This window comes from Chinchilla lanigera, unplaced genomic scaffold (assembly GCF_000276665.1).
Source record: "Chinchilla lanigera isolate Chin_1 unplaced genomic scaffold, ChiLan1.0 scaffold00014, whole genome shotgun sequence".
Lineage (NCBI taxonomy): Eukaryota > Metazoa > Chordata > Mammalia > Rodentia > Chinchillidae > Chinchilla > Chinchilla lanigera.
Window position 1 is genome coordinate 20336532 of NW_004955415.1, and position 14157 is coordinate 20350688.

Below are 14157 nucleotides of genomic sequence, written 5' to 3' on the forward strand. Positions count from 1 at the left end.
AAAATGAAGAAAATAGTAGAGAACATTATGAAAGAAGCAATACAGTAAAAATTACCAGAAATGAAGGACTAGAAGTTCATGTCTGAGTTAGAAGCAAGTACCTAGCAGTCGTTAAAAAAGAGTTGTGCTAAAACATGTCACCTGAAGATTTCAGGGCACTGAAACTTTAGAGGAGATGAAAAGAAAAAAAAAAAAAATCACAGAGGATGGAGAATCAGAACAGCCTGCTTAACAGCAAGACCTAGGAGACAATAGAATACTACCTTAGAATACTGAGAAAAATGGTTTCCAGTTCAGAATTCCCCTCACAGCTCAGTTCTCAATCATAGGGTATAGTGGAAAAGAGAAATTTTTGGAGATGCAAAGGCTAAGAAAAATATCCATCTAACATACTTATTTTAGGGAGAAGATAGTCTTCCAAAACCAGGGAGTAAAAGAGAAAGAGTCGGATAAAGGATCCAGGGTTTAGAGAATGGGATAGTTGAGGGCCTAAGCGAATCTCATTCTGATCATTGTGTATCATGCTACAAAGTAACCGTTCTGACTGGAGCAAGACATTGAAACATGTCTTTAACTAAAATACCTCCTGCATTTAATTGCTTTTTCTTTTCCCAGTCCTATCAGAGAGCCTAGGAATGATTTAGTCATAGGAATAGAGGAAACTTGAAAAGATGACGCCACTCTTCACTCTGCAAGTAAACGTGATTGTGCAAGATAGGAAAGCGAGCATAGTATATTACATGGCTCAGCTTTGAACAAAGGTTATGTTACATAATACTGTGGATTCCAAGTTTTAGAAGATGAGAGAAAGTCCCATGGGAAGGTGTTGGTAAGCATCTTCATTTTCCACAGATGATAATAGAAAACTGAAATAATAAATTGTAGTGTGGCATTTAGAAATACAACATGGTGGTAAATACCAAATTAAATAAGTAGATTTCCAGCATGGTTGCTCCCGATGAGTGTACTGGGGCTAGGTGGTGCCCATTTCTTATTTCATTTTAATCTGGGTCTTGCATTAATATATGGAAATTAGGTGAATAAATGAAGTTTTAAAGGATTTAATTTATACATATTTTTCATATAGGTGTATCTAGGTGCATCTGCTTTTGACTATCTGGGTTGAAAAATTGTTAGAGTATGGTTTTTAAAGCAACAGAACAACTACGAACATCAAAAAATTTGCCACTTGTATCTGGGTTGTTTATGCTAAGACTTTGCCTGGCATGGTGATGTTAATTCGCCATGCAAACAGCTTACCCTTTTTCAGATGAAAGATGGGTCTTCTGCCTTTCCTGCAAATAAGTGCTTTTTTTTCCTTTTTAATTTCTGTGGCCCTGGCCTTGAACTCTGTCCTATAACTGCCTCCTAGGCCATATTTCCAGGAAGGAGCAACAATGCCAGAGATAAAGAGTCCTAGAACTACAGCTTCAGACTCTCAGGATGTCTGGGCCCGCTGCTTGTGGCAGTGAAGTCTGTGCCTTTGCACGTGAGTGCCTTAGGTGAAGAGGTGGGCATGTTGGAATAGAGGAGCAGAGCAGTCTCACTCCCAAGCTTTGCGCTCATCCCAATTTTTATTTTTTATGTTCTTGCCATACTGGGGATTGGACTTGCTAGGCAGATACTCCACCACCAGGCTGTACCCAGACTCAACCCAATATTTAAAAATTTCCCAAACCATAAAGTCTAGACCAGACAGGGGTCAACATATTACAGCCCACACGGCAGCTGCTTGTTTTTGTAAATACAGCTTTATTGGTACACAGCCTCTCCGGTTTGTTTACATATTGTTCCTGCTGCAGTTGGAGAGTTGAATAATTGGAACAAAGGTCTTATTCCCTGCAAAGTCTGAAATATAAATATATATGTATATATATATATGTATGTCTTGATGTATGTGTAAAATAAGTATATTAACAAATCCCTTCGTACAAGTCTCAGTCCCTACTAGACATTTCTGATGCTGAGTAGGCACAGGTGGGTAGTAGCAGCGGTGTTGGACAGCATGGATTTATTTTTATTTCATTTATTTTATTTTATGTTTATTTTTTTGTAGTGCCTGGAATCCAATCCAGGGAAGTGCAGTGCCACTGAACCACAGCCCCGGCCCTCCCCAAAGAGCAGATTTAATCGGTTGCATTCTTGTGTACTCTCCCCTCCTTGCACTTGTCGGTAAACATCCACTGGAGTTACTTAGAGTGAAAGTAGCTGCAGGAGTCAGTTGGACGAACAAGGCCAAGGCAACTGTAAGTGAGAAATAGATATGAGCACATGAGGTATTAGTCATGGACACTTACCTGCTAAAACACAAAACTTTAGTTAAAAGAAGTTGTTACTAAAAATGTCAAATAATATATATGGTTCTACCTCAGGGAAGTGGATAGGTCCAGCCCTGGCTTTCAAGGTATTTAAAAAGGATTTAATGTTGCCAGCCCTCATTCTAAATAACAATTGTATCTTAAGATTTAAGATTTTCAACTTGAGTTTCAGCAGTGTAATACTATGAAATCTTCCTACCTCATTGTCTGTCTCTATAGATCATGTCCTCTGCTTCCTGCATCTGTTTTCTTGGATTAGTTAGGTATTACACCAAAGGCCAGAGTTCTTTTGGTACAAAGGTTGTTTTGCTGCACACCCCACCCCCAGCCCACTTTATTGTGGGTGGGAAAATTTTTGTTGTGAGGGCTTGATTAATTAGAAGGGATTCCTGGCTTCCCTAGCAATGGCAGCCTGGGAAGATTACAGAGCCTGGCTTAGTGACAGAGAGGCCAATCTGTATTAAAGGAAAAACTTGGGCCAGCCAGATTTCTCTGGAATGTGGATCTGGCTTTGTCTTCCACAGGGAATATGCAGTGACCCTCTGCTCCTCCTTCCCACCCATTCCAGAAGGCTGAAAACTTTTACTTTTGCTGTTGATAGTTGTCCAGTTTTTATTTGGGGGCTGGGGAGTGGGGGTAGGAAGCCCAAGTCATTTTCTGAATCTAACGTAAGAGATCTAAACTTTTACTAATGAGTAGAAGCAAAGCAGAAGTTTTACTTCATATATTTTTTAAATTCCTTAACATGGTTTACTATCTGTGTTTTTCTTTCCACTCCATTGTAGCAATTATAGTGTTATGTTCAGCTCTGAATTTCAGTGAACAGTCTTTGCATTCCTTCGAACACCACAAAAAGAGAAATTTGCCCAAGAATTGACAGTAATTTCCTCCTTATAGTAAAAGTAAATGTGAAGAATTGTGCTTTAAATTTCCAGAGAAAGAGACAGTCGAATAGCAAGTGGTCAGTCTGGAGGCTTTTGTCTTGCTGGTTCGCCTTGATGAATCACTTAAGTCCTGTGTCCTAGGTTTTTAGTCTACCTAAAGGGGAATGTGGCACTGACTGTGTCACCAGGGCTCGCTTGAAAATTGGTGCATTGATTTTGTGTGTTGCATTGAAAAAGAGATGAAGGCAAGAATTTTCATGTTGGTTGAGTTATAGGTACTGATTTTCTACAAAAATTTAAGAAAAACAAAGCTTTTAGACGCCTTTATAGAGTAAATAAAGAATATTTAAGATGGTTATAGTCTTTAGAGGAAATGAATTTAAATGAGAGTGGGACCTGTATCCCTGAAAAGGTTTTTACAGAGAGGGTTGTCTTTGTGAAATTTTTCAAAGCTAAAGGACCTCTGTGCTGCTTTTCTTCTACTTCCAGTTCCTCCTTAAGTCTATTTATTTCTTCTTAGAGCTTTATGTTGTAAAGACATATAAAATCAGTGAGTATTGTAGTGGCTGACAGCACTCTCAAACTAAGGGAGCCTACTATTTTCCCCAGTATATATTTTCTGTTCTATTGCATTTCCCAAGCCAGAAAATTTCAACTAAGTGCACACTGAGTAGTGGATGGAATCGAAATAAAATTCCTAAAGCTTCACCAATAGTCACTCAATTAGTTCTGCCTCACTTTTTGGATGCCTAAGGGATATTTAAATAGAACCCTGGCTTCTCATCTTCTTTTCATTCTCAGCTTTCCACCTGCTTCCAAAAAGTTTCTGCCTAAATTGATTCTTAAAACATCAAAGGATTAAATTTATCATAGTTTTCTTTTTAACTGGCTTTTACTTTGAAAGTTCCTGGTATGACCAATAGTGGCTTCTTGTCCTTCATCAGTAGTTGCCTATTTAATGGATCTTTCCTCTGCAAAGTATCTTGGATTTACTTTCTTACCAATTCAGACCTTTAATATCCTTGTCTCTTTTTTTTTCTTCTATGCTAATCTCTGGACAATCTTTCTGTCTTTCATGTTCTGCCATTCCAGTTCATCTAGGCAAGTGCCCGGGGAGTGTTTTTGTAACATTTCATCCTGTTACTTCCTTAAGTGATCAGAGTAATTCCTTTTCTTTAATCAGATCTAATCTAAACTCTCCAGCTCGACTTAAGACACTCTGATAATTACTCTTCTCTTCCTCTTTAACTTGGACGCATTTTTTTAATAGTGGAATTTGGGCACATGGCCCACCTATTCTGTGGAACTGATACTTTTCATTTCCTGGAGTCCTCAGACCTGTACTTTTCTCTCTTCTTGTTATCACTTACTTTTTCTTGCTTGATTCATGCACATCATCTTTTTCCAAGCTTGACTGTTAATGATTCATTTTTTTACATAAATTTTTCTTACATTTATAACATTTTTACTCTGTGTTCCATTGACTAATATGTGCAACTTATGTTGTCCTGTTTTATGAATAGTCTTCCGTTGTTCATTTATGAACACTCTGCCCAAGTACATTCTCACAGACCTGTGCTCTGTTGCTTTTGTATGTGCATGGGTCTTGGATATTCTAGAGCATGCGTGAGGTGCCCACAATCCTTCCTTCCTTGTTCCAAAGATAGGACGTTTCTTTCCTCTTGGTGGAGAACAGGGAAGTGAGTGGAATTTGAAGTTAAGAATTTCTTACTGGTCTTTTTTCAGTTCTAGTCAGGCAATGTTGTGATCTTCAATTATATATTTCTTTTATTAAAAACATTTATCTTGGGGGGCAGGGGATATACCTCAGTGGTATAAGCTCCTGCCTGACAAGCACAAGGTCTTGAGTTCAATTCCCAGTACCACCAAAAAAAAAAATCAGAAAACAAAAAAACATTTATCTCAACTTTTTTTTTTTTTTTTGTGGTACCAGGAGTTGAACTTAGGACCTCGTGCTTGCCAGGCAGGCGCTGTGCCACTGAGCTAAATCCCTGGTACAATTTGTTTCTTTTTTACACATCTACAGTTCCCTTTTGAAATTACTTTTTTAAAATAATTCTTTTGAAAATACCAGAATAATGTGTAGAATTTGCTTTTATATGTAGTATACTTCAAGAACATATTTTTATTTTAACTAACTTCTTAATATTAATCTTGATAATTTAATGTTTCCAACAAATATGCAAATCACGTGTTTTCAGTACTTTTTGGAGTGTAAGAAGAAATCCGTACTGGAGACTCAAGGATCTCTCACCAATTCAGAACTCAGAAAGTACCTTAGATTCTCTCCGAGGGCTGTAGAGGGCGTCATTGGTCTGTGTTTAGCAGGTAACTTCTCTCAAGGCTGATCCGAGGAATCACAGCAACTAAAGTGCTTTGCAAATCACTGACTCATTGCTAAACGATCGTGAAATGACGGTGCTAGGTAGCTGTGTACATACTTATGTCCATAGCCTGTCATGAATGTGTCTCTGTAGATTGCTTCTGCCTCAGAAGTCTTTTTGCTAGGATGTACTCCCATGGAACGGTGCAGTGGAAAAGTGAACAACCACAACTATCCAGAGTGGCTTCAGAGAAAACATTGTTAGACTACCACTTGTGTGCTTCTGTTCCCGACTGAGAAACCTGGAAATGATATGCAGAGAATGAAAATCCCCTTTGTCCTTGGAAAGCTTTGGGAGCGCTGCCTAGCCCTGGTTCTGTGTAGCAGTAAAGGCTTAAAGGGGCTGATTGAGACTGAGGAGTCTTTGAAACATAGGGTTATTATGGTTCCTTTTCCTCCTACTCACCTTTCCTCCTTGTTATTTTTAGTGTCAGTTCGTGTGTGGAGGTACTTGGTTGAAGAGGTATGGGGTAGATGGGGATTAAGTATGCTTGCATTCTAAGGTCCCTGGGAATTCCATGGAAATGACGTTGCACAGAAATGACCTGCGTGTACAGTATTCTAGTCACTAGCCAAAGACAGTAATGTAAAGGTGCATAATATTTAAGATACTTTAAGGTACTTCTCTCATAGTAACCTCTTGGAATATCCGTGATTAAGTAATACAGGAAATTAGGCCTCTGTATGTGTCACTTCGTCACATGCTACTCACATTCTAATTTTAAGACTACTAGAAATTTCATATTATTAATAGTTGCTCTATACACTCAGACACTGCGTGTGCATGTGATATATTCTGTGAGTGAGACATGAGATGAGAAAAGAATGTTAGTCTGAGAAAAGAATGTTAGTCTGTTTATTCCACAGAGGTACCGCATCATAAAGATTCCAGTGTCTTATGTACCAGGTCTAACATCTTAGCTCTCATTGCTTATGGAATACATGATGTCTATGCTGTGATTTCTGTGATTCTCTGTAAACTACTCATGTTATTCTAGGTTCTTTATAGTAAATATTTCCTGAAATTGAGATAATCAGGTTTTAAAAGAAGGAGTCTTAAAGATAAAGTGAGCCTCAGACTTTACTCAGGATTCCTGAATTAATGTTGCAGTTTCACTTAAGAAAATTGGATGATATTGCACAATTTGTATTATCTCTGAGTATCCACTTCTTCAACCATAGGAATAACAGCATTATATGTTTCACTTGGTTTCTTTTGGTATCAGATTAATAATAAGAGGTACAATATTGTGAAAGTGTTTGGAAAAATTTTGTGCCTGTCACAGGCCCGTAGGAATCATTTTGCTGTAATGTTCTATACAGTAGTAGAGCAACTTTCCCTTTACTTATTTTTTTCCTGGTCTCATAATTCTTTAGCGTGAGGACTAGTCTGATTCTTTTCATAGGTAAGTCTCAGCAAGTTTTTATTTATCCCTGCCATGCAAAGCCCTGGGTTAGGCACTTTGTATAGGGATAACGATGATTGTCCCTGTCCTCAGGGAGTTTCCAAAGAAAAGTTAAGGTGTCACACTTTATAAAGCAGTAGTTAGTGAATCAGGCACTAATACATCCTGTACTGCTGAGCTGTGACTAAATGAATTCTGAAGTACTATTCTGATCTGTTTTTGAATTGGATATTGTGGCAAAGTCTTAGTTTAGTCGGTCTGTTGGGTGCCTATTTGTGAGTTTACACTAAAGAGCAGATGGCCAGGATTAGAAATCAGGAGGGCTGGATGTTAGTCCTTGATGCTGATTCCTGACTAGGGCCAAGGGAGGCAGTGTCTTCTGTTTCAGTAATCTCTATCTGTATAACAAGCAGCCCCAAACTTCTCACAATACTGTGGGTCAGAATATCCAGCTGAGTAGTTTTTGTGCTTTGCCCATACACTGCCTGGGGTCACTTACTTGGCTGCATTCAGTTACCAATTAGAGTTACAGAGCGCAGAACCACCTCACTCGTCCACACGTTCAGCTTTGCTCCGTGACACTGCTCTCTCTCCACAGGGTGTTCAGGCACCGACCGTCTAGTCCAGTAGTGTAGCTTGAGTTCCCTTACAAGATGGCACTGACTTCTCCTGAGAGCATGGAGGTGCCAGCTGGCTTCTGAAGGGCTCCCTTGGGACCAGGCACACTGCACTTTCTATGGTATTCTAGGGTTGAACAATCAGAAGGCCAAGAAGAGAAGAGATGGACTCCATCTCCTGATGGGAGATGCAGTGTGCATATACAGAGGCACAAAGGGATCATCCCTGGCCCTCTTGGAAGACAGTTTTCTTATCCATTAAATGAGATGATGAATTAAGGAGTGTCTGTAGGCCTAAATTTTAGTTCTACATTTCCATGTATATCAGTTAGGGTTAGGTAGAGGAACACATTTAATATAAACAACATCTGTGGTCCTATAAGAGCCAGAGAATCCAGTCCAAGGTGGAAGGCCTGGAGCTCACTGCATTGGAAAGCAGAGGGTCTGTGTTGGAAGGCCGAGGAGTGTGAAAGCCTGAAGGAACTGAGGAATGCTCGTCTGAAGGAAGTGGCAGAGACTGGAGTGCCTTTGAAGAAGAAAAGGAAGGACTTCCTTCTTCTCTTCCTTTTCAATTCCATGTAGGCTAAAGCTTATTGCTTGGTGCCACCCACATCCAGAGCAGGTCTTCCCTCCTCAGTTCTACCCACATCTGTTATCCACAGAGCTTTACTAATTGGCCAAGTGATTTTTTTAAAGCCAAGTTGGTGTATTATAATCAACGACACATCATATTATTACAAATTTTTATCTGAGGCATTTTTATGCATGATATAGTGGAAAGAATTGGACTTCAGAGGCAGAAAGACCTGAGTTTGAATTGGCTCTAAATACTGACCTGCACCTTGGAAGCGACTTGAATCTTTTATCTATCTGTTAAAAAATACCAGGTTGATAGTCATTCATTCCTAGGATAATCATTCCTCTTAGCACATAGGTAGCACTTAGAAAATGTCAGCACTTTCCCCCTTCTCTTGTTTATTACTTGAAAGACCCTTTTAAAGACAATAGCAGTTACAGACATGAATTGAGGGTTTTTGCTTGGCTGTTTAATATAAAATTATTCCTGTGTTTAATCATGTTTTATAGGTGATAAATTTTTCTCTGAGACCAAGAGATTAAGCAAGACAAATTTGTTTTTCTGTTTTGGTGTTAGACATTATGCTCAGAACATTGTTGCTTTTAAGAAAGCAGCTTAAAATAATTTAAGTAGTTTGGAAGTGCATTTCGGTCTGTAGACTGGTGAGTTACGTAGCTTTTAAGGTACTTTCACCTAGAGCAGTGGTGAAACCACTAGCACATGTGCAGCAGGCTCTTTGTATCACTGGAAGCTCTTGTGAAGCGGCCAGCATTCAGTCCAGCTATTTTAGGCAGTAGCGCTCAGCCTGTGGGCCAGGCCTGATAAGTGAGCTGGGCCCATGCACTTCCACTCCCACCTATGATGGTTGAACCCCTTCTGTCAGGAAGCTCAGCACCTAAGGGGAGTAGCAGAAAAGAAAGAACAGTCTCTAAAGCCTGATTCTCAGTGGGTGTTCCCTGAATCCATGGCATCAGCACCTCGTATGCTAATTGCAGTATTTTATCATCTGTTATTGTGAGGGTTAAATGAAATGATGTATAAAGTATTTAGCACAGTGCCAGGTAACCAGTTTAATAAACAGTAGACATTATCAATAATACTCATCATCAATAATAAATAGTAATCATTCTGATTGACATTTTTCTGCCAGAGTATTTCATGAAGCAGTTTAGTTCTCATTTCTTTTTTAAAATCTTGGGGTTGGTCTGCTGGTCCGGCTGCATTGCAAGTTGTCAAGTAAAAGAGGACTTGTTAAGCACTTCCTCAAAGGTTCATGATTGTGAAGGAGGTATTCTTTAATGTGAAGTGATGGTAGACCCTATCACACAGTCGTGCAGATAGATGCAAAGCCTGCATGTTTGTGGGACTCATTGTTGCCGTTTAATGACTCCTCAGACAGTATCTGAACCCTGGAGTTTTACTTTGAAGAGTGATTATCTCTCTAGATACAGATTTTTTCCTTATTTCAGATCCCAATTTCCTTTGTTTTAGTCTTTACGTAGAGTTTTTTTCTTTGTCTCTTTCTTTTCATGTGTGGTCAAATAAGGATCATGGTTAACCCCAAAAGGAAGGCCAGCTGGGCTGTGGGGGCCTGGGCCTTGTTGCCAGGGCCGCCCGGAACCTCTCCACCTCCAGTGGCTGCGTCATTCATTTCCTCTTTAAACCAAACTCAAAGTAAAAAGCAGCTTATTCCATCTTGGGGCCTGCTGACTCATGGGCTGTGGGGGTGCTGTCTGGGAGGACTCTGTTCAGTTGCTGAGCACTGGCCATAACTTACCTTGGCCCCTTGCTTGCACCTGTGTCTGGGACTGCACAGTCCTCTAGGGAGCTCTCTGCGTTGAGGCATTGGCCGCTGAACACGACTCCACATGCCCAAGCTTCTGGCCATGGGCTGGAGTAGGGTTTCACCTGTCTGTCTCCCATCACCTTCGATGAGCTCATGTGAAACTGCTTGTTGCGCAGGGAACTGTGTTCTGAGAGCCAGCTCAGGGGGTTTTGGCAGTTCCTGGGAAGCACTGTGTTCCATGGAGGGCCCCAGGAGATGCTGTCCCTATTGCAGGCCGGGTAGCTCAGCTGCCATCAGTTTGGTGTACTGAGGTCCTGCAGGAGTGTAACTACAGGAATGCAACTGGATAAGAGGCTCTCTGCTCCTCTCTGCGCATTGTAGGGCACAGCGGCTCCTCCTCCCAAGTGACAGCCTGTAAGAGTACTGTGCTTTCTGCCCCAGTGGCAGGCTTCTGGGAATGAATTTGGGCAGGTGTTGACTTTTGCTCCATCAACAATGGAACAGGTACAGAATTACTTAGCACATGTTTGCCTGCCTGTGCTCAGGGCATGGTAGTTGTCAGAAAAGGGGGCATGGATGTCTCTGGAAGTTATACAGTAATACTTGACAGCTTAGAGACTTATCGCAGTTTCTTCTTGGCAATCCTGTGGACAAGCTTTCTTTAAAGTTCATAGAGATACCTCAAGAGCATCTAAAAGGTAGTTAAATAATCTAACACCAGAAGGTTCTCTTGGTTACTAGGGAAGAAGATGAGCATAATGACTGCTTTACTTACATTTCGCAGTTTACTTTATTATTGGAGTGAATGTTGAGGCATTTTAAGGGTGTCCACATCCCTCAGTGTACATATATTATGGCAGTTACACTAAAATACTGCAGGAATCAAGAAAGTATCAAAGAGGATGTCATTCCCCTGAAATTTCTAAATGCCTCTTTGGTGGATGACACGGTGAGTCGTGGGGACCTAACCTTTAGCAAGAATTCTTTAGCAAGAGTCTGGTCTTAAATCTTCATTTGAAGCACTGAACATATTCCATAAGGTCCCTTAGTCAGCCATGAGTCTGCATTTTTGCTTTTGACTCAGCATTGCGTATGTACTTCCTCCAGTGTGCAAAACAACAGAAAATGCTTGTAGCTTTAGGATTTTTTTACTGTCCTCAAGTAGTGCTGCTAGCCACTGTGCGCAGTCTTCTAGCAGCTGATTGCTGAAATGCGTACTTTTGAAAGGCTGCCCCATGGAATCAGATGTCGCTGTATCAGTTCCAAAGCCTTTTGCATGCCTGTTTCACTTCCCACAATGACTGATTCTCCATCTGCCATGACAGTGCATTCCTGAGCTGCTGCCCCTCACTGGGTTGGTGACTGGACTGTCTATTTTTAGTCCGAGTTCCAGTTCAAATTATCCAGAGAAGAGTGTCTCCTGTAAAATTTATATGAATTAGCTTGCACTGCAGAGATTATGGAAGGGTAGGGGTGTGTGTGTGAGTGTGTGTACATTTTAAAGAAAACTATGGAAAAATTTGGAACTATGAAAGGGGAGCAATATAATGAACACTGATGTTCTTGTCACCCATTTTCAACACCATGGACCATTTTAAGGTAAATAATAGTCATTAAGCTGAATGCAGGTTAAAAAATGCAAATGGTAACACAACACTAACACTCACGTGCTTAAACTGGATTTTCTGGATTTCAACACTGTCAGTGATTCTCTCCAAAACCAAGAGTCTTGTCCTTGCTTCAGCCCTCAGTTTAAATCCTAAAAAATATTATTATAAGTGTAATAAGCAATCTTACTGTAGCATTAATGTGCATTTTTCCATGACAAGAGCAGGTGCTGGCCACTAAGTTTGGATGTTTTAGGTTGTTAAGATACCAGTGTTGTTTAGATTTCTAACTTTATTGTGCAGAGAAGTCTTATTGTGATATTTCATAACAGTCAGACAGACTGGACCACTTCTTCTGCTTGTGCAGTCTTGATTCTTTCTCTCTAGTATGGGAACCATGTATATCAATATTTGTGGGGTTCTACTGTCTTTCGGATTGTGCTAGAGCACCTGTGTCAGACTTTGCTCCTTGTTGGGAACAGGTGGGCTGGACTAGATCTGGACGTCTCCCCTGCTAACTCTGCCTTCCAGGTAGCCGTTTCCCGTGCTTCATGGAAGGAAAGAAAAGCACGGTGGCAAAATGGGCAGAGGGGACTTTCAGTGCCCTAAAACTAGATTATGGTAACAGTTGTACAGCTTTATAAAATTTACTAAAACTCATCAAACTTAGAATCTTAAAATGGGTGAATTTAATAATATGCAAGTTTACCCAATACAACTGTTTGTATGCATTTATTTATTTATTTATTTATTTTTACTGCACGGGGAATCAAACCCAGTGCCTCATGCATGTAATATGCCACTGAGCAACCCAAAGTTGTTTTTTTAAAAATCATATTTGTTCAGAAGACTAGGACTAGAAGGTTCTGTTTGACCCAGCTGTTCCCCTTCTTGATATCTTCCTGAAAGAATTAAAAGCATCATAACCACAGTGATATATGCACACCCATGTTTATAGCAGCACAGTTAGTAATAGCCAACTCTTGGACATAGCCCAAAAGCCCATCAACTGGTGAATAAATAAAGAAGATGTGGGTTTTTTCTCCAATGGAGTGCTACTCTACCATAAAGAAGGATAAGCCCAGAATATTTCTAGGTAAATGAATGCACCTTGACACCACACTCTTAAGTGAAATCAATTGGACATACCTGAGTAAGTACTGCATTGTTCCTCTGGTGTGAGAAACCAAAAGTGTAAATAAGAACCAAAATGTAAAACAGGTATTATGAAATAGGAAGGAAATGTTGAAATGGGGAGGGGAACAAGGTGGGGGGGGCGGGGGAAGGAAAGAAGGGAAAAGAAAAAAACGAGAAAAGAAGGAAAAATGGAAACAAAGGGGATATAGCTCAGTGGCACTGAGCCTGCCTGGCAAGTGTGAGATCTTGAGTTCGATTCCTGGTACCAAAAAAAAAAATGGAAGCAAAGCTTTTGTAAAGGAGAGGGGAGGGGTCTAAAGAGAGGGGAGGGGAAGAGGAAAACCAAGCTATAAGCATGTAAAAGTACACATTCTCTATGATGAATGTGATCATTATGTGTATCTAAAATGTACCAATAAAATCTGATTGAAAAAAAGAAAAAAAAATAGAAAGCATATTTGTTGAGTTACTTTTGTCTAAATTATGGTGATTACTCAATCCATTCACTCATCATGTTTGTTGCTTTATTGCTGGGGATAAGAAAGAAAGGAGATACTTTTATAATTAGTATAGGATGAGTTAATTTTTTTTCTCTTTAGCTTTACTTGCAAACAGAATCATATCGAAGACTGTTGCATGGTACTGACTGATTGATATGTAAATAAAAAAGTCCCACTTGAGCCTTTCAAAAATGCCAATTAGATTTTAATTATTTCCTGACTGTAAAAGAAACCAGAAGCAAAAAGGAAAACATTTTAAAATAATGCTTTCCAAGAAGGCAGTATGTGATGAGGGTTAGGGTGTGCAAGCCCAAAGTAGGGCACACTGGCATTTGTGAGAGTAGCAGAAGTGGTCAGGTCACCCTTACCTTCCCCCACCCTAGGAGCAGCTCATAAGCTAGGAAGGAGTTTCTGACCTCTGCATAAAGTAGGTCATAAGACCCTTATTCCAGATGTGCCCTTCCTATACCCAAAGGAAAGAAATATCCTTATCTCTGAAGACAAAGGGTCACAAAGAAAAACCTGAACAAATACACCTTGCTGTGTTTCCTCCAGTTTATTACCATTAGGTCATACTTCTGTGACTAGTCATGCATCTGTAAGATTTTCCACTTTTACTTCAAAGCAAGCAAAGAGCATGCATAGTTTACATGTTTGTTCAGGTCTTCATTTCCTTATGAATGCTGCCATACCACGTGAAACTTGTGTTAAATACATTTGTGCGCTTTTGTGTTGTTTATCTCTTCGAAGAATTTCACCTTGCCTATGATGAGAGGGTCTTTGATTTATTCAGACAGTAAAATAAAGTCTGGTAGAGTCAAACCTTGGTCATAAGTTTATAAAGGCAGTGTTGCTGAAGGAATTTTAAAATAGCCACCCCTACTTTAGCTAGAAGCATCGTTCGCTTATTTAAGAAGTACT

At 40.0% G+C, this 14157-nt stretch overlaps 1 protein-coding gene and 1 long non-coding RNA gene across 5 annotated transcripts in view; one reads left to right on the top strand and one right to left on the bottom strand.

The window, feature by feature from the left end:
* Positions 1–14157, top strand: part of Slx4ip (SLX4 interacting protein) — a 162123-nt gene that overhangs the window by 19868 nt on the left and 128098 nt on the right. For 2 of the 4 annotated variants that reach the window (XM_013512259.1, XM_005380876.1), the window contains exons 1-2: positions 7–829; positions 2057–2246. The exons of the other annotated variants lie outside the window; for them this stretch is intronic. In XM_013512259.1, the coding sequence (XP_013367713.1) occupies positions 801–829; positions 2057–2246 (219 nt within the window). In that variant the 5' untranslated portion in view covers positions 7–800. Of the gene's footprint in view, positions 1–6; positions 830–2056; positions 2247–14157 lie in introns of those variants that run through there. 4 annotated transcript variants of the gene reach the window in all.
* On the bottom strand, positions 8572–12774 carry LOC106148088. The gene is made up of 3 exons (XR_001233221.1): positions 12749–12774; positions 11660–11751; positions 8572–11412 (listed from the first exon to the last, which is right to left on the bottom strand). It is a non-coding gene; the product is annotated as an uncharacterized LOC106148088 (long non-coding RNA).